The 21579-nt window shown below is 39.6% G+C and overlaps 1 protein-coding gene across 2 annotated transcripts in view; it reads left to right on the top strand.

Moving 5' to 3' along the window:
* VWF (von Willebrand factor) overlaps window positions 1–21579 on the top strand; it is a 161484-nt gene that overhangs the window by 133886 nt on the left and 6019 nt on the right. For both annotated transcript variants that reach the window (XM_067468939.1, XM_060778086.2), the window contains 4 exons: window positions 9519–9635; window positions 14468–14566; window positions 16332–16460; window positions 18998–19037. In XM_067468939.1, coding sequence (XP_067325040.1) covers window positions 9519–9635; window positions 14468–14566; window positions 16332–16460; window positions 18998–19037 — 385 coding nt within the window. The remainder of the gene's footprint in view (window positions 1–9518; window positions 9636–14467; window positions 14567–16331; window positions 16461–18997; window positions 19038–21579) is intronic.

Raw genomic sequence — 21579 nt, forward strand, 5'->3', positions numbered from 1 at the left:
AAACTTTTCTGTCCTAGCATAGGAATAAAGAGACCAGACAGAAATACGGGCTAATAAGAGCATGTTTATTCATTGTTACCTACTTTATTTTCTGGTGTACTAGATGACTTTTTAGGGCTGGGAAATCTTATGAAAAGTTGCTGGTTGTCTAGTACGCTGGGTATAAATTAAAATAATAATAATTAAAAGAAAAGAACAAAATCTCCCTTAGCGTTGTGGCCTAAGGAGGGAGAGGAGGGAGGAGGAGGGCGGATGGAGGGAGGGCATGGGGAGGAGTGGGAGGCCACATTGCCACGGAGACTGGCTGGGGGTGATAGCTCTCTGGGCTTTCCCTTCTGCCCCCTCCGCTCTCTCCACTCTCCTTTCAAGGACCTCCTCCGCCCTCGCTGCTCACTTCCTCTGAAGGCCACTGGGCTTGCCTAGGCCCAAGGAAGTGCCTCCAGATGATGACTTCCAGCAGCCCTGGGCAGCAGCGTGCCTTGGATATGTTTGCTGGGGCATTCCGGGAGCCATAGTTCCCTGACTCCCACTGCTCCCAAAATGCCTCAGCGAGCACATCCAAGACATGTTACCATCCAGGGTGGCTGGTAGTCATCATCTGGAGGTGCAAGAAAGTGCCTCTGGATGACTCCCAGTAGCCCCGGGCGGCAGTGTGCCTTGGATGTGCTCACTGAGGCATTCTGGAAGCAGTAATTCCTTGACTCCTGCGACTCCCAGAATGTATCAGCGAGCGCATCAAGGCATGCCACCTGGGGCTGCTGGGAGTCATCCAGAGGTGCTCCCTTGGGCTTAGGCAAGCCCAGTGGCCTTTGGAGGAGGTGAGTGGCAAGGGCAGAGGAGGTCCTTGAAAGGAGAGTGGCGGGGGCTGCGGGGACATGGTGTTGGAAGAGGGATAGTCTTAAACGGTGAGTATATCCCTAACTCTGTATTTTATCTTTAAAAGTTGGGGATTGACTTATACCCCCAGTCGCTTTGTATGCCAGAAAATACGTTATTTAAATTTTTATTGATAATAAGCAAAACTGAATGGTAGGCCACACCTCCTGGCCTCCCCTAGGCAAAAAATCTCAGTCCAGGGAGGAATCCCTGACTACAGGGTTGCTCCTAGGTGAGCACTAAAACCGGAAGGCTAATCAAGCTAAGAGGCCCCTGATGACAGAAATAATGGCAAATTTCTCCCCAACCCACATGATGCTCTGGGGTAAGTCTCAATTCCTACACTTCACCAATTGTGCAAGCTGGTGCTCTCTGAATCATATACTCCTCCCCCAAACCATCAGAGACAACCTATTTAAGGAACAGCCCCATGCCAATTTCCAAGTCCCTTAAATACACAATGTAGAGTAGGTTGGGGGGGGGGGGGGGAGAAGAAGAAAAACTACCTAATTCTCACACAACCTGAAAATCTTCAATGTGAAAGAAAATGTGAAGGTGAGATGATAAGACCCAAAGAGGTTGGAGGAGGGGTGGAGCTGTCTAAAATGGGATCAGAAGCCCCACCCCTTCAACCCATAATCTTGGTATGTTATGCTTGGACTAAGCCAGTGGTCCCCAGGGGTTTTCGCCTACAACTCTTAGAAATCCCAGCCAGTTTACCAGCTGTTAGGATTTCTGGGACCCACAGGTTGAGAACCATTGGACTAAACACACACTGGTCTTCCTCTGATGGAAGTCAGGATTGTCATTAACTTTGCATATCAGTTAGCATTTAAATAGGTCACTATTATTCTGGTTGGAGGGAAATTGAATTCCCTGTATTATCTGAATAAGAAAGGGACTGAACCTCAGAAAGTGTAGATTCTACTAATGTGTTACATGCTCTGCTTTACCGCCTCTTTAAGCAAGGAGCCCTGCTGGAAGTAGTAGTCCATGTGTAATGAGAAAGAGTGGGCTATTGTTTTATAAGTGTCTTTAAAGGGGCAGCGAAGTGGAGCATACCACCGATTCTTCCCCCATCTGACAAAGTTGTAAATTATACACAACAGTTTTTTTAAAAACCCATAGATTAAATATAAGTGGACAATATGCCTTTGGGGGGGGGGGGCATAGCTTCAGACGTAATCAGTATAGCTAAAAGAGGGGATGATGGAAGCTGCTGCTCATCCATGCTTTAATAGGGTGCTGTGCCTTAGTGCTTTAAAAAATATTCTCGTCTTAATTCAATAGTTTTGCCAATAGTCTCTTTCAGTCCTTCTGTTCAGTATATTGCAATTGATATTCTTTAATTAGAAGAACCTATTTTATATATGTGAAAAAATAAAACCTCCAAATGCATAATTTTGTAAATGCCAATATGTAGGCATTCTCTTCAAACTGGATCCTAGTCCCATAAATACTCTCATTCACAAGGAAGCAATCTTGATATCTACCTTCAAACTTCCCAAATTTGAAAAATACATTTTAAGTACCTTGAAGTGTGTATTCAATTTTCACTCAAAGGGAAACCCGTGCTCTTCTTTCCTCTCTTTTGTTTCCTAACTCCCATTAACTTATCCATGAAAAATTCCATATTCAGACATTTCTGTTGCAATTGTATTACTGGAGCCATTTGTTTTTTTCCTTAATCCCTTTACATTTCCAGCTTGTATCCAGTTACCAGCTTTATCCTCCCATAGTTTGGTTTAACTGCATTCATTTCACAGCACTTTAAATGTCCAACCAGATGGCTTGACTTACCAAATGGAATCATCTTGCAACAGTCATCTGGTTTCCCAGGCTTTTATTGAACAGAGTGATTAAGGAAGACACGGACAATCTTTGCCTTGATATGTACTTTTATGGGTTTCAGTGCATGAGCAGATGTCGACAAGACCTTGTGAGGTTCTCATTCACTATTTCATCTATTTAGCAAACTTATATATATATATATATATATATATATATATATATATAATGTTATATTCATTAAATATTTACCAACAACCCCATAGTATTACTGCTATTTTGATATGTGATTTGCTGCTCATACACCCAGTAAAATCTACCCCCCCCCCCAAAAAAAGCATGGCTTCAACATAAAAGAACTATGAGCTATTGGATTCAGTATAGTAACTATAATTCCTAGTAAGCTATGATTTGGGAATTTGAGGTTTTCTGTAAAAACCTGGACCATTGGAAAGAGAATGCCGTAACACAAAAATATTATAATACTTCATTTCCTGTAGAAATCAATATATCCCATATATGTGATCCCCTTTTAAACATAGGGCTTTGCACACATGTGAAGGGGATCAGGATCCCAGGAGCCTAGAAAGATTTGTGCCGCAGTAATTGGCATGTCTTTTCTGTGAGTGTAGTTCTAGTATTACATTCATCTCCAACTGGTGGCTTGTAACATGCAACTGGAAAATGGGAAACTAGAGTGCAGGGAAAAAAATGGGTGGAGGAAAGATAGGAGGAAAAGAGAGCAATGGAGGGAAAAAGTAAGCAGAATAAATGAGAAGGGAGGAAAACAGACACAAGACCAACTGTGTGCTACATGACGAATCATTGATTATATTTCTTGCCTCATGTATAAAACCAAGCTGGTGGAGTGGTACAACATTGGTTCATAGTGGAAGTTTGAGGTGGGATCTTTCCTCACATGCTTCCATTCCCCTTCTAGATCCCCTCAAATGATATTTCCTTGCAAAGGAAAAAAGACCTGCACTGCAGATATAATAATAGTTTAAAGATGGGAATGATTTAGATCAGGGGTCCTCAAACTTTTAAAGCAGAGGCCGGTTTACTGTCCCTCAGATTGTTGGGGAGCTGGACTATATTTTGAGAAAGAGTAAAGATAAAAGTTTTCCCCTGACATTAAGTCCAGTTGTGTCTGACTCTAGGGATTGGTGCTCATTTCCATTTCTAAGCTGAAGAACCAGCATTGCCCGTAGACACTTCCAAAGTCATGTTGCTGGCATGACTGCATGGAGTGCCGTTACCTTCCCATCAGAGCGGTACCTATTGATCTACTCACATTTACATGTTTTCAAACTGCTAGGTTGACAGAAGCTGGGGCTGACAGCGGGAGCTCATGCTGCTTCCCTGATTTGAGCCTGCAAACTTTCAATCAACAAGTTTCACAACTCAGTGCTTTAACTCACTGCCCCACCAGAGGCTCCATATTTTGGGAAAAACATGGATACATTCCTATGCCCACTGCAGATTTATTTGTACTCCAAAAAGGTGAAAGAACAATACAGTATTTAAAATGATGAACAATTTTAACCAACATAAAGTTACCAGTATTTCAGTGGGAATGGTGGGCCTGCTTTTGGCTGATCAGATAGTCAAGTTAATTCAGATTGTTGTTATTGTTGTTGTTGTTGTGTGACTTGAAGTTGTTGGGTGACCCTAAGTGTAAAGTGTAGACCAGGGGCCGAGTAAATGACCTTGCAGGGCTGCAGCCGGCCCACGGGCCTTAGTTTGAGAACCCCTGGTTTAGATAAATAAACAATACAAGGAAATAATTAAAGTTTCCTGCAGGTTGTTACTTCTATCCAAACTAGATCCATTGCAAATGTTTTAAAGTAATTTAACTGGAAGTTTTGCTGAGAGATTAAAAAAATAACCCAGAACTATTCTGAACCAGATCAAAGGCTTAGAGTTCCCTTGCGGAGAGAAAAAGTGGGGTATAAATAAACATAATAAAACATAAATAAACATAATAATAATAAATAAATAAACATAATAAACATAATAAACACATAGGCAACCATGTGTCTATGGAAAGTCAAACATGTGTTGAATAATACTCTTTCCCTCATGTATCCCAGCAAGTAGTTTTGAAAAGCATACTGATCTGTACTGGAGGTAAAATATTGGTTATTTTATTCCTTTCCCAATACTCCTCAACATGGGATTTGCCTTTTCTATCAAAGTAAACATGCATTGGCTCCAAGATGGACTGAGACCAAAACATGATGAAAGTTAAAGCCACCCCCCCCCCCCCTTCCAGCCAGTTTTTTACCAAAGCGCATCCTGCTCATGGACTCTGGTTAAAAAGAAAGAAAACATTATTTTGGCCAAACTGTCCCTACAGGCTGTAAGACTTTGGTTAACATGGAGCAAGGTTGTTTTAATATGGTTTTGCCCCATGTTATTCCACACCAGCCCTCATCTACGCTGAATTAAGTGATCAGTGTAGATGTTGCCATTAAGACATTCCTTACTAAACTATAACATAAGCACTTGTTAACCTTCCACATTTGAAGGATAAATGAATAGTACACTTTTTCTGTGTGGGAGTAAAAAACAAAAAAGGATCCACTTAAATAATAAAACGTATGACCTCATCAGACAGTTCCGCTGCAGTTTTGCAACTGAGCCTGCTCACTCGCATCCCATGACATAGAACTACTTTTAGCGGGCTCTGTTGCCAAACTGTAGAGGAATTGGCATATGCCGCAGTAGCGGCAACACAGGACGGTTCTTGTGTCACATTGGGATCAATAAGAAGGAACCAAGCGGCGGACCCTTCCCCCGTGGGATGAGATTGGGGAAACCAGGCGATGCGGGGAGTGGGGTCACAGGTTTTCGTTGCCCCTGCCGGGCACCTCCGGATTCACCATAATCTGTGGTGATTCCAGTGACACGTATGATGAGGTCTTTAGTTGAATTTTATAAAACTTAACTTTAGCACAGTCTTTCCTAGCAAGACATATTGGACTTTCTCCCTAGGCACCCTTTGTGGGGTTGTGTGGTTTTTAATTGAAATTTTAGTCGTATTAAATGTTTTATATTTCATTAAACAAAAGTTTAATTGTTTTTAAATTATTGTTGTCATGTTTACTTTGCTTTAATTTGTATTGTATTATGTTGTGTTAGCCACTTTGAGTCCCTATCTTGAGAGAAAGGCAGGATAGAAATATAAAGTAAATATATAAATAAATGAACAGGCAAAAATTATATTCCATATGGGAGGAATCCATTATAAAAATGATAAAAACGAAAGTAGCATATTTTTCTTTTTTTAACCTTATATGATGACTAATATCCTGGCTTACTGGTTGATTCAGAAAAAAACTAATTTTAAAAATAAAAGATAGAAGGTTTAAAACATTATTTTCAAATGTATATAGATTGGGACAAATACTATTGGATAAAATAAGGAAATATTTAGAGGCACCAACTCTATGAAAGATCACAGACAACCAAAGGAGGATATCAAATTCTCCAATATCAATTGCAGAAATACTAGACTCCAGGACTGGATGGCTTTACAGACATATATTATAAAGCATTGGACGATGAATTACTTTTGCCACAACAAATTATGAATGCAATTTTGTAATCTAAAGAAATTCCAAAAAATGTGGGGTAAGGTCAGTATAACTATCTTCAAAGGAGAGAGAAACTTAATGGATCCAAACTTTTAAGTACAAATTTCTTTATTAAACAGTGACTATTTATCTTAATACCAGTTAAAATGGGAAGAAATATTGCAAGATTAGCTGCATAAAATCAGAGTAGATTTTTAGCTAAAAGATTGATAAAAGAAAATTTAATTGTGTTACATACATAACAGAATATTTCAATAGCTAGAATTAGAAAGAAACATCTCTTTTTTATGCAGAGAAATAATTTGATAATGTTTTTTAGGCTTTCATGATGGAAGTCCTTGAAAAAAATGGATTTTGGAGAAAACTTTATAATATAGATTGCTTGAATGTATACATTGTAGAGGGTCCAGATACTGATGAATGGAGATAGTACAAAGTTTATGGTATTGAGAAAGGAACTAGACAGGGTTGCCTGTTGTCACCTTTATTATTTATATTGACTCTAGAAGTTTTGAATATAGCTATAAGGAATTCCCCGCAGCCACCATTCACTTCCAGGGCTCAGATAGTTTGAGGAGATGGGAGGGCAATCCCTCTGCCTTCTGCGTCCTTGATTTTCTCCCGGAGAAGAAAGAAAAAAGCACCTACCGCCTGGTAGCAGCATACTTTCCTGCTTCCAAGTCATGTAACTGACAAAGGAACCTGGGGAGAGTGGAGAGGAGCTCCCTCTTCTGCTTTTTCTTTCTTCTCTGGAGGAGGATTAGGGTGCAGGGAGGATGGAAACTGAGCCCATGCCCAGTCCTGCTGAACTGGCTTTGACACTGTTGGGCTATCAGGCTGACATCCCCCTGCCAAGGTGGCTTAGGACACTCTTGTGTGGTTCCATTGTGGTTTGGAAACTGCATTTTTCAGGTCAGTTCTGAGCCACATTATATGCCTGCATAAAAGGGCCCTCAGTCGGAGTAAGTTATCTTTGAGTACACTATGTAACAAAATTGGGGGGGGGGGGGGCTGTTCCTGGTTTGAAAGTGTTGTTTAATTGTGCGGTACTTACTTTGAAAGTATGGTATTATTATCCAGGCAGACTCCGAAAGGAAGCCTAGACAGAAAAGGATATTCCATTTGGGGTCAGGAGTTGAAGTAGGAAAACCATTTCCCCTGTTTCAGCTGGTTATCCCGACCCCCTCCCATGTCATTAACAGTTGTTATTTCGACAAAAGTGACGTGTGAAGAATAACAGGAAGATCGCGGGAAATGGTTTTACTCTTTCAACTCCCCTTTCCCCCATAAAATGGACTATCCTTCTCTGTCTGGGTCCCCTTTTTGCCTCCCCCCCCCCCCAGATAATAGAATAGTACCGAAACTAGGAGTTACGAGGGTTGAATGAAAAGTAATGCCTCCACCTTCGTAACTCCTCAACAGATGGCTGTACTGGTATGCGGCAGGTACTGGCTTGTTCAGTAGACTCTCCCCTACAGTTCCATTTTAGCGGAAAGCCTTAGCATTGAACGGTTGTGTTCTTAAAGTGCAAAGTATGGAACCCTACGCATATGGTCGGTCAATGCGACTTAAGCAACGTGCAGTTATTGAATTCTTGACAGCAGAAGGTGTCACCCCAAAGGAGATTCATCAGAGAATGCAAACTGTTTATGGTGATTGTGTTGATGTGAGTACTGTGCGTCGATGAGCGAGTAAGTTCAAAGATGTTGAAGTGGGAACATCTGACTTGCGTGATAAACAAAGAGTTGGGCGTCCTGTGACAGCAACCACCGAGTTTCACAAGCAAAAGGTTGGCAGTTTGATTCAGGACAATCGTCATATCACTCAGAGAGAAATTTCAAGCATAAGCAACATTTCACAAGAATGTGTGGGTCACATTATTGCTTTGCTTGGCTATTGGAAGATCTGTGCACGATGGTTTGCAGAAACAGAGTGTTGACTTCTTCCATGACGGCTTCAGAAAACTTGTTCATCGTTGGCAGAAATGTATCCAATTGTCTGGTGATTATGTGGAAAAGTGAATAGTTGTAGTTAAAGAGTACATTCTAAGGATTATTTCTGCGTTTGATTTATTTAAATATTCCCATCCTAACCCAAGTAACCAAGGTGGAGGCATTATTTTTCATTCAACCCTCGTATATTCCAGAAACTTCATTTTTGTGTTGAATTGGTTGAAACTCTATGAGATATTCATGGAAAAGAAAAATGTGCTACAGAATGTCCCACAAAAACAAAGTTTTGCAGTTTAATAGACTTTTTCCATGTTTTTATGATAGAACCAATTAGAAAAATGACATTGATAACCTATGAATAAAAAATGCGTTAGATGGGTTTCAGTGATCAAGATGAATATACTACCAAAAATGCTATTTTTATCCAAAACTGTACCAGTCTTGACAAATGAGAAACCATTTAAAGAATGACAAAAAGACATTCCCAAATTCATCTGGCAAGGGAACAAATCAAAGGTAAGATTCAAGATATTGCAAGTTGTCAAGTTACATGGAGGCCTGAGATTGCCTGATCTCAAAGTATAGTTTGGTGCCTGAGTCATTGGAGAAAGAAGAAATTATAGCTAATGAACCAAGAAGGAACCCAAAACAAACATTTTATCCCTTTTATTATATCTAGGACTTATTCTACATGCAGGCATATGGTTAAAAAACATATAAAAGCAAATACAGTAAATAAAAGACGGATCTCAAAAATCAGTAATTTGATTTATGCTATGGAACACTTTTAATTTAGCCACTAAAGTCCTATTAAATCTCGAAAGGATCCCACGTTTCATGTTAGCATTAACAGTTCATCCAGAGTTTAGAAGAGTCGGAGGCTACTAATCTATCATAAAGTATACTTAAAATTCCAGTAAACAGAGAGCGCTTTTACACCCAGACTGTATTACTGTATCTTTCACCATAGAATGGAGAGTAACATGTATTGAATAGCTGAAAACTTGTACTACTATGGATGAGGATAGGACATAATCATGGAAACAAATGGGTAACAGTTTTATCAGTCCAATAAGTTCAGCATATTTAGATTAGTTTTCATGCCATGCATAACATTAGTTTTGTTTGAAGTATCGGGAATAGAAGGGAATGTCATAACATACAAAATGGGAGTGTTCTAAACAAAGTGCTTTCTTTGAATAATGTATGACTTGATTGTTTTTCATGTGGTTAGAAATGTTCCATTTTTATGTTTCTAATTGGGTAGAAACATAGCTCAGGACTTTGAAATTTGTTCTTTCAGGCAGGGAAGCAAGTGTTAGTGGATGAATGCACCAGCTGCCAGTGCAGCCTACAGGGTGGATTAACTTTGAAATACAAATTGACTTGTGGGAAAAAACACTGTGAACCTTGCCCCAAGGTAAGAGACCTCGGTTAATTTCTGAACATTTCAAATCTGTTCCAGACTATAGTATGTGTACTTTTTAGTCACGCCTCTATTAAAACACACCTTCATGAACTCTGCTAATATTTATGGAACTACATAGCATATTATTTAAAACAATAAAAGTCAGCAGAATTGTACAAATTAATTATATATCATGGAATGATACAGGCTGCAGCAGCATAATTTCCTTTTTTCAAAACTTAATCAAACCCATTGTATGAATCAGAATTTTTTTATATAATGTGCATACCTAAAGTTTCGTTTTATGTAGTTTTGAAGATCAAATTAGGTAGGTGGCGTCCCCCATTCTCCATACACTGAGTAAACCTATTTCTGGTGTTTGTCATTACTCTTGCCAGCATAGCAAGTGTTACGTTGGCAGTTTCTTCCTGGATGTTATGTCTTCAAATCTTGTAGGGTCCTTGGATGGTTCACATAAACACGGGATTTCAAAAAAAACCCATAGAAAAAAAATCACAAGGGGCCAAATTTGGAGAGCAGGCTGGCCACTCCCCCCTAATTGAGATGAGGTGCTCTGGGATGTGTTCCCACAAAACAGCCATTGATGCTCTTGAAGTGTGTGCAGTTGCACCGTCTTGTTGGAACCAAATGTCCCCTAAGTCCAACCCATCTAGCCGTGAGGGAAAAAAAATCCTGTAACATGTTTACATATCGGTCCGAATTCACTGTCACTGCAATTTAATTTTCCTCAAAGAACCAGAGGCCAGTAATTCCAGCTGAGGAAATTGCACACCACACTGTGATTTTAGGTGAATGCAAATTCTCGAGGATTGTTATCAGCCCAGTAGCGCATGTTTTGTTTGTTGACGAATCCACACAAATGAAAATGGTCTTCATCACTAAAAAAAACAATAGCGTCCTCAGGAAAGACTTCAAGAAGAACCTCACACGCGTTCCTCCGAGAATTGAAGTCACGTTCAGAAAGTTCCTGCACAATCGCCATCTTGCAAGGATGGAAATGAAGATCATCATGAAAAATTCTCCTCACAGAACAATCGGAAAAGTCCAAGGGCAAACGCATGTTTGCGCGCAGAACGCCGTGCTGATCACAACATTGAAGCTCTCACCGCCTCAATGTTCTCAGGTGATCTAATGGGCCGAGGGACTCCAGTTCTTCGTCTTGTCTCACTTGCAGTTTGTCTGAATGTAGTGATCCACATCACAATTGATTTCCGGTCCAGGACAGGGGCCAATGGGGCTAAATTAACGTGATTCCAAAAGGTCGCTGGGTTGCGATCACAGAACATCCGTTCAAAAAGTAGGCCTCAATGGCAAAAGCATGCTCCTCACTGTTCCAACACATGATGAAGACTGAACTGTGTCAGGACAAAACTTTATACTCCCGCCACTCGAACGAGACTACTAGCGCTCTGCTACGTTTTCAACCAACTGAATGGCGTGCATTTTTAAAAAGGAAGTTATGCTGCCGCACCCTGTATTATCAAACCATAACAAAACACTGGTAAAATGATTTTCTATAGCACTGAGCATCACATTATCACTGCTGTGTTATAAAAAGCTTCAGTACCTCATTATATTTATTCTATTTAAAAATAACTTTCCAAGCTCTCATTCTTGCATACCATTCTGACTGAAATTTCCTGTGTTGCCCCCCATCATTGCAAAATTGTTTTCTAGATTATATATGCATATATAAGGTATGTATATTAACATTTATTAGAGCTATCATTATCCCTTAGAAGCCATACCATAAATATCAACATGGGACATACAACTAATGTGCTATGGGCTATAGCAGGCATGGCCAAACTTCAGCCCTCCAGTAAGCTATCTGGGAATTCTGGTTATTGAAGTTCAAAACAAATGGAGGATCGAAGTTTTCCCATGCCTGGGCTACAGAGTAACATACAGCATTTTGAGGTAGACCATTTGTCCAAACATTTGTCTGGGGAATAAAAAAACCAAGCAAGCCATAAAAGTCTATTTATACCTATGACTGATGAGATCTCGGAAACCAACCCTTTTATGATAGATAGTTGTGAGAACAAAGAACTGGGATGCATGATTAATTAACCTAAGAACAAGCTGATTTATTTTTCAACAGCAGTTTGTATGCAAGACATTTTATAACTCTTGTACGTCAGTAGTTCAGTCCTGACATTGAATGTCATGAGTTTGCTCTTGCTGTTTGCTAACCAGTAAAGTACTATCTGCAAAACAGGGAGACTTTGGAATGAAATGGTTAGACTGCATAGATCCTAACAACATTTTGGGGTAAGAGGGTTCCCCTGCATATAATTTGGAAATATTTATTTATTTAAAATATTTATATTCCACCCTTCTCACCCTGAAGGGGACTCAGGGCGGAGCACAGCATATATACGGCAAACATTCAATGCCGGGACACAAATTCTTATATACATACATAAACATTAAAAACATTTATCAAAATATTAAAATACACCATTTAAAACCGTCCTAGTCATCCACGTCAAATCTAATTGGCCTGGTAAACTTCCCTATTAATATTAATTGATATTAATTTCCTATTAATATTGAAAATGAATGAATTGCAAGAAAATTCACTTAATGACTGAGGGTGCATAGTCACTGTAGGATTAATGCAATTTGACCCCACATGAACTGCCATAGCTCTAGAGCAGTGGTTCTCAACCTGTAGGTCCCCAAGTGTTTTACCCTACAACTCCCAGAAATCCCAGCCAGTTTACCAGCTGTTAGGATTTCTGGGAGTTGAAGGCTAAAACATCTGGAGACCCACAGGTTGAGAACCACTGCTCTAGAGCAACAAAAAACAAGTTTGCCCCCTCCTCAATGAAATAGCCTTTCAAATATCTAAATGTGGCTATCATGTCCCCTCAACCTTCTTTTCTCCAAGGTAAAGATACACAGTTCCCTAAGCCATCCCTCATAAGGCTTGGATTCCAAACCTTTGATAATTTTGGCCATCCTTCTCTGGACATATTGTAGCTTGTCAATATCCTTCTTAAATTGTGGTACCCAACACAGTCTGCCAGGTGAGGTTTGACTAAAGCAGAATAGAATGAGATTATTATTTCTTTCAATCTAGGGTCTAGATTGACACTACTTCTATCCATGCAGCCTACAATAATATTGGTTTTTCTAATTGCCGCTTGAGATGAAGGCTCCAGTTGCCATCTTAGTTCATCTGTGAAAATTGCCTCAGCTGTAAAGCTGAAGAAGTCCAAGATAAAATGTCCTTCCAACAGCAGTATAAATCTACTACAATCCACCCAGATACAGATGTATCTTAAAAATGAGAAAAAACAGAATCCCATATAACGTTACATAGAATCATAGAATCAAAGAGTTGGAAGAGACCTCATGGGCCATCCAGTCCAACCCCCTGCCAAGAAGCAGGAATATTGCATTCAAATCACCCCTGACAAATGGCCATCCAGCCTCTGTTTAAAAGCTTCCAAAGAAGGAGCCTCCACCACATTCCGGGGCAGAGAGTTCCACTGCTGAACGGCTCTCACAGTCAGGAAGTTCTTCCTCATGTTCAGATGGAATCTCCTCTCTTGTAGTTTGAAGCCATTGTTCCGCGTCCTAGTCTCCAAGGAAGCAGAAAACAAGCTTGCTCCCTCCTCCCTGTGGCTTCCTCTCACATATTTATACATGGCTATGTTACAGGGAAGAAGATGTTCAAGTTTTCAGGTTTTATGAAGATAGACAAGTATAATCTGCACAGAGAAAGCCTGCATGGGCCTTTTGAGAGCCCATTTTGATTGAGAAAACAGGTTAAAATTAAATTGACATATTGTTGCTTTAAGGATGTCTTGACAAGAAAAATATTGAGACTGGAAGTGGGATAAATGAACGGAGAATTGTTTTTATGGAAAGGGGGTGGACAGATGAAATAACAGTGAGAATGAAGGGAAAATATAATAAGGCAATATATAGGAACTGTTGAAATATAGCATGACTAATCCTGAGAAAAAGAAAAATGAAATATAAAGGTGAAATTACAAGAAAGTTGAATGTTTACATTTTTCAGGTTTTGCGAAGAGACAGACAAAGCTGTTAAACAGGCATAATGTTTAACCTGCATATATTAATATCACTTCATTTAAAATGAAGAAGAAAATATAATATGATATTATATTTTAAAATGTTAGAATAAAATTAATCTAGATTATAAGAAAAATAGGGGGATAATTTAAAATATGGTTAATTTATATTAGAAAAATGGGGAGATATTTAGGAAATAATCTAAAGAACAATTTACAAAAATGTATAAGAATAGGAACTCTTGTGAAAGTGGATAAATTGTTGATATTAGTATTACTTATGATTATGTGTTAATTTTAAATATATTGTTTATATTTACTGGAATATGAAATGCAATAACTTAAACAAGAAGTATATCTAATAATTTGATAGTTGTCTTTGCTTAAAGAAAGAAAAAATCAGTTACGTATTTTTCTTGTTTATATTTTATTATTTCACTGTTTTATTTATTTTAATGGGGTACAAATTAGTTGTTAGTCTATGCTGGTAGGGATGTGGTAGGATATTATGGGATTCTTGTTTTAGATTTTGTATTTGATTTTGTTGTTGTTTTACTTTTAATTGATTGTGAATATTTTAATCAAAACAAAAAAAATTAAAAAGGTATTTTTTAAAAAAAATTCTTTATCTCCACCATATAGTAATGTTTTTTCAGTGAGTGCCACATTTTTGTGATAAGTTATATATCGAGCTAATGCAATTGCACATGGAATAATTCAATGTCTGTATTGAACCTGAAGTTCAGAAAAATAATTACCTTTCTTTCACTGCAGAATTACAGAGAGGAAAAAGTCCCTGACTCTTGTTGTGGGAAATGTTTACCAACTATGTGTACCATACAGCTGAGGAACAGAACCGTCTTGTACCTAAAGGTCAATTGATTTTAGATGTACAGTATGCCTGGCTGTCCTTTTCATTTTTCCCTTTCACTCCCCTTTTCCCAACAGTTCCCAACATAGGGTTATGTAAATGCAACGTTTTAATCTGCTTTAGGACCTAATCGAACACAGTCTTCTCTGCATCTTCTCTCCATTTTCAGGCACTGGCAAAATGGAGTCCCATGGAAGCCATTCCATGGCCACTTCCGGTGGCTGCCTATGGGAATTCATGTTGCCAGGCTGTTGAAAAAGGGAGAAGACTCTGTTTTCGGGAGTTGGATGTTTCCTGATTCCTAACTCCAGAAAAGGAAACCACAAGAAATGATGGGAAACTATGTGGGATTGCCAGCTATCCCAGAAGACAGGGGAAGACTGTATCACCTATCGCCCCCAAATTGTCTCTCTGTATTTATGTGCAAAGGTCAATGCGGTAGTCCCTTTTATTAACAGCAATGCAAATTGTGGGTGAGAATGATTAATTTTAATAATTATTTCCTCCAGTCATGTATAGGGATATACGGAATATTTGGCCATTGTGTTCTTCCCTATGTGAAAGATGTCAAGTATTTCTTCAACCTGAAGCACAGTTTCTAGGCTTAAAACCTCCAAACAATATCAAAGTACTGTCCATACCAGGGGTCCACAAACTTTATTAATGGCATTGTTTATCAGAACTCTGCATTATCAACTAACACTACTTTCATGGCCTTCGGAAGAAAACAATGACCTACAATGATGTCTTATAATTTAGCTCAACCAAAATTTATACTAAATAGGTTATATATCTAATTGGAACATTACTCTACTCCAGGGGTCCTCAAACTTTTTAAATAGAGGGCCAGGTCACAGTCCCTCAAACTGTTGGAGGGCTGGATTATAATTTGAAAAAAAACATGAATGAATTTCTATGCACACTGCACATATTTTATTTGTAATGCAAAAAACACTTAAATGCAATACAATAATTAAAATGAATTAAAATTTTAACAAATATAAACTTATTAGTATTTCAGCGGGAAGTGTGGGCCTGCTTTTGGCTGATGAGATAGGATTGTTGTTGTGTGCTTTCAAGTCATTTCAGACTTAAGTTGACCCTGAGCAAGGGCCAGGTAAATTACCTTGGAGGGCCGTATCTGGCCCGCAGGCCTTAGTTTGAGGACCCCTGGTCTATAGTTTGAGCAATCCTTGCATAAACTTTGAGTAACCCAACATTTTATCTTCAAAATAGGTTAGTATATTTTAAAATTCCATACCTTGACAATCTACCCTGCTGCCAGGGTTTCTTTTTGATCAGGGTTTTTTGGGTGAAAAAATTATTTGTACAGAAAACATTTTTTTGTTTTTTAAAAAATCTGGATTTTTTTTCATACAAACACAAACTTTTTTTACACATACAAATATTCTCTAATAAATCCTAATATAAAAAGAGCAAAATGATCTCACCAGCAGGGGTGATTTATTTAGCTATCTTAGATATGAGTAAAAATGAAAGCATGTCCAGTTCCCTACACTGTTTAATCTTCAAAAGATAACACCTCCACATAGCTTAACGGTGGGCAAGATTGTTTTGTGACAGTCCGTGTTCCTTCCCAGAGTAAACTGCTCCATAGTTACCCACCAGCATTGCCCATACTAGCATTCTAGTAATAAAGATGTATATTGTTCCACACTGTACAAAACTGTTTGATAGCATTTAAAAAAACTCTGTGTCTTCTTGAAATTAAATTCTTTTATAACTAAAGATTATGAATCTTTCAAGCCAAATGAGGTGATCCAGGATGATTGTGACAGCCATTCGTGCAAAGTCAACTTGAAAGGAGACTTTATCTGGGAAAGGAGGATAACTGGCTGCCCCCCATTTGACTCAAATAGATGCCTGGCTGAAGGAGTAAGTAGTGATCCAAGTACTTTGTTGTGTACATTATCATTATTAATACTACCATTGTTATATACTTACAGCACCAAGGAAAACCAAGGGCCAACACTTCATTCAGTACAGATTTCGATTCTAACCTAATCTGAATGTTGCCTGTGTGTGGGCTCTTGTTAAAATTGAAATCTTTGTTACATTACATTATTATATTTAGCTTTTTTATTAATTTGAATAGACAGCTATCACATTATTGCCTGCAACCTTGGTGTGCTTTTTTTACCCAAGCAAAATGAATTTTCACTATATCATAATACTTTCCAAACTACTGGCATATTGAAGTAGGACACTGTATTTGAAGCCAGCTAGAAAAGACAGATACTGTATAAGGTTTTTGTTATTTTTGTGGGGAGGTTAACCAGTTTTCTCTGCTTTTATATAAAATCCAAATGGCATGACATCTTCCTATATTTATTTCCTTTCTGGGGAGTCACGCATGTTAAATTTAAGCAGACTGAACAAAGGATCACTATTTTAAATGTAGGTTAGAAAAAGTGCACAAACACCACACAATGCTACGAAAACAATTGTGTGGTATTGCAAGAGAGGGATTGAGTGACAAGGAAGTTGTTTTAGACTTTTAGAGAAAATAGCATCAGAGAAGGCCAAGTGACAATAGACTTTGTAACGGGGAGGACAGGATGGAACAGCAAACTAAATGACTTCTAGTAAATGAGTTCAAACTAAATGAAGGGAGACAATACATTGTTTGAATAGTTGAATCATAAAATTGAAAAAGTCCAACTCACTGTCATGCAGTCAAACGTCTCCTGAGAGATGGCCATCCAATTTCTGCTTTAAAATCTCCAGATAAGGAGACTCCACCTCACTTCGAAGGAGCATATTCCACTGTTGAACTGCTCTTGCTGTCAGATTCCTTAACCTTCCCTTCTCCAGACTAAACATACCCAGCTCCTTAAACTGCTCCTGATAGTTTCCAGAGCTTTTGCCATTTCTTGTCCTTCTCTGTACATATTCCAGTTCGCCAATGTCCTGCTTGAATTGTGATGCCCAGAACTAAATACAATATTCCAGGCAAGGTCTGATCAAATAGAATAGTACAGCACTATTACTTTTCTTGATCTAGATACTATACTCTTATTGATGCAGCCTAGAATCACTTGGACTTTTTTTAGTTGTTGCATCACACTATTAACTCATGTTCACCTTGTGATTTACTAAAATTCCTAGATGCCTTTTACATGCACTGTTGTCAAGTCACGTTTTCCCCATCCTATACCTATGCATTTCATTTTTTCTTCCTAAGTGTTTTAAAATCTGTCTTTTAATGACCTACTTTAGAATATTGATGCTTCAATCCACTTTTCCCCCCTTTTGCGGAGATGGAGGAAACATTTGTCTCCTCCAGTCTGCTAGGAATTCTCCTTTTATCCAGAAATTGTCAAAAATTATTGCCAGTGGTTCTGAGATTACTTCTGCAAGACCTTTTTCTACCCTGGATATTAATAATCTTGTTCTGGAGACCCAAATTGCTTGAGAGTAATTCATCATCTTCTCCAAACAGTGGCCATCTCATTCCCATTCATCCTTTTGCTATAGACATAGGTAAAGGTTTTCCCCTGACAATAAGTCCAGTCGTGTCTGACTCTGGGGCATGGTGCTGATCTCCATTTCTAAGCCGAAGAGCCGGCATTGTCCGTAGACACCTCCTAAGTCATGTGGCTGGCATGACTGCAAGGAGTGCCGTTACCTGTCGGAGTGGTACCTATTGATCTACTCACATTTGCATGTTTTCGAACTGCTAGGTTGGCAGAAGCTGGGGCCAAAAGCAGGTACTCATGCCGCTTCACGGATTTGAACCTGTGACCTTTCGGTCAACAAGTTCAGCAGCTCAGTTCATTTTTAAGATGTTTTAGAATGCACACATTTTTCAAAATGTTATTTGTATGCATCCACCCTTTAAAGCTGCCATGGGCAAACTTCCCTCCCCCCAGGTGTTCTGGACTTCAATTCCCACAATTCCTAACAGCCTTCTGAAGTCCAAAACATCTGGGGGGGGGAGGCAAGTTTGCCCATGCCTGCTTTAAAATATATTGAAATATACACATATTTTCCAAATGGCATCTCTTTTTGTTCCGTGGAACATGTAGTGATTATTTTAATGTGCAGATTTTACTCAATGTACATATTCTCTGGGTGCGGCAGAAGAAGACCTCCCCCCCACCCCCCAATCAGATTGAATCTATTATTTACAAGGCATTTTGATTGTAAGCCACTATCACAAGTGTAAAAACTTGATTGTTGCTTGCTTGACAGTTCTGACAGCAGTCCTCTGTTTCTGGCTAAACTAGACATGTGGTCGGAAAACACAATTTTATTTTTGAAACATTTTAAATTTAATTTAACAACTTCTACAATCCCCTCTTATTAAGACAGTACATTGCAGTTTGAAAAGAAACTTTGTAAATGAGTGTGTGAGAGAGAAAGAGCACGAGAGAGCTGTGTTTGTATTAAAATATGTCTCCTCTTTTTAGGGTAAAATTGCAAAAATTGAGAACACCTGCTGTAAGACGTGTAAGTAGTCACTATTCCTTTACAAGCCTTGAATGAATTAAAATTAAATGTGATGGATGATGGCCACACAGTTTGTTTGTGTACTTGATGGTGTCAAGTACAAACCATTGGTACATAACTTCTGGAAGTGCAGATCAGAATTGGGGCCTTTTTTGCCTCTACTACAGAGGTTCTCAACTTTTCTAATGCTGTGGACCCTAAATATAGTTCCTCAAGTTGTGGTGACCCCCAACCACATTTTCGTTGCTACGTCGTCACTCCTACTGTTATTAATCATAATGTAGATATCTAATATGCAGGGTGTATTCTCATTGTTACAAATTAAACATAATTAAAGTATAGTGATTAATCATAAGAACAATATGTTTGGGGGAATATGGACAATGTATGATGGGATTTTTAGTATTTATTTCATACGCTTCTATCCCGCCCTTCTCCCCACAAGGGATGCTCAGGGCAGTATCTTCAACCGATTCAGCTCTGACTTCTACAGACCACTGAGACCCCCACAAATTACAGATCTGGACCAAACTTGGCACACAGAACCCCCATGACCAACAGAAAATACTGGAGGGGGTTGGGAAGAGCTGACAGTGATTTACGCTGAATGTAGTTCAACTACATCCAGAGAGCACTGTGAACCCAAACAACTATGGATCTGGACCGAACTTGGCACAAATACTCAATATGCCCAAATTTGATCACTGGTAGAGTTTGGGGAAAATAGACTCTGGCATTTGGGAACTGCAGTTGTGTGGATTTATAATTCGCCTGCCATCAAAGAGCATTCTGAGCTCCACCAGTAATGGAATTGAACCAAATTTGGCATATAGGGCTCCCATGACCAACAGAAAATATGGAATAGGTTTGGGGGGGGGGGGAATTGACCCTGACATTTGGGAACTGCAGTTGTGTGGATTTATAGTTAACCTGTCATCAAAGAGCATTCTGAGCTCCACCAATAATGTAATTGAATCAAATTTGACATACAGAATTCCCATGACCAAGAAAAAATAATGGAGGGGTTTGGGCGAGGATGTTAAACAGATGATGGGATTTGCAGTACCTTCAATTGATTCTGCTCTGACATCAAAACCACTGGGCTCTTTCCCACTGCTCAGAGGCACAACTGCTGGGAGAGGCCTCCTTGCCAGCCCCTAGAGGGGTGTAGGCACAGCCTCCAGGAGGGGCACACCATTGCCTGGTGCAGCTATGGCACCAGAGCCCCCAGGCTGTCCCTCAAGGCAAGGAGTACCCTGATGGTGGGCTCTTCTCCTACGCACTTGCAGTGGTCCTCCTCCTCCGGTGTTGGCAAGTGCGTGGGGGAAGAGGGCAGGTGCAGGGCTCATGCTCCCTGTACAGGCCTTGGGAATGTGCTTCCTTCACCAGCCCTCTTCCCCCGCGCACTTGCCAATGCCGGGAGAGGGACACTCTCCAGCGTTGGCAAGAGTGTGGAGGAAGAGGGCAGGTTTAGGGAGTGGGTGCCCAGGGGCTGGTGGGGAGTGCGCAATCCTTTCACCACCCCTCTTCCCTGTGTGCTTGCCAATGCCAAAAAGCATATATCTCTCTCTCAGCGTTGGCATTAGCGCAGGGAAAGTGGACCGGTGCAGTAAGCATGCTCCCTACACCGACCCCTGGGCGTGCACTCTTGCCAACACCAGGAGAAGGCCTAGGCCTCTTGGGGCCTTTTTTGTGCCCTGTAGATGCCGCGTGGGGCCTGCAGGAAGGGGTGGGGCCTAAGGAGGCTCCCCTGTGACCCCTCTAAGATTGCCAACTGACCCCTCTAGGGGTCACAACCCCCAAGTTGAGAACCACTGCTTTACTAAGATTCTAAGCAGAATTTCCCCCTCACATGCCTGCTATGTGCAATGATGTTGCTGTGGGCATCTCTTCTGTTTAAAAGAAACAGGCTTTGGTGATTCCAGTCAGAACTGTGGAGAGGACAAAGGCTTACAAACCCCAAAGCCATGGTCCCAGACCAGTTTGCTTTTTCATGTCAGTTATTTGGACTTATAGAAACAGATACACAACAACAAACAGTTTGATAAATACTATGTCCAGCTTGATCCTGTAACAAATGACCATATTTAATTGGAGCACTTTGCACTGCCATGGACTGACTCTTTTGTAACAGTGAAAATCTGAATGAAGAAAAGTCTACAACTGATTTTTAAATGAAGTCTCCAATGATATCTTTTTTATGAATTTGATGTTTTCTCTGATAGATTCAATTTTTTTAAATCTTCATGATTGATGGGACCAGATATTGGTTAAGACCAACTTGTTCAGACTGTCCCATAGTTTAATTATCCCAGTTTCCACTCTCTACAAATACAGCTTTTGAGTATAGGAATAAAGCACACCTCCACATTTAGTGTAGCACTGTGCTTCAGAAGTTTCGGAAACGGCACATCTTTCTTCACGTATTTCTCCACATTATTCTTATGCTCATTTTAAAATCAATCTCCAAGCTAATTTCCAACATGACCCTGAATGAAGGCTAAGGTGACAAACTATATGATATATAATTAAAGAATTTGTT

The sequence above is a fragment of the Anolis sagrei genome, chromosome 5, assembly GCF_037176765.1.
Source record: "Anolis sagrei isolate rAnoSag1 chromosome 5, rAnoSag1.mat, whole genome shotgun sequence".
NCBI lineage: Eukaryota > Metazoa > Chordata > Lepidosauria > Squamata > Dactyloidae > Anolis > Anolis sagrei.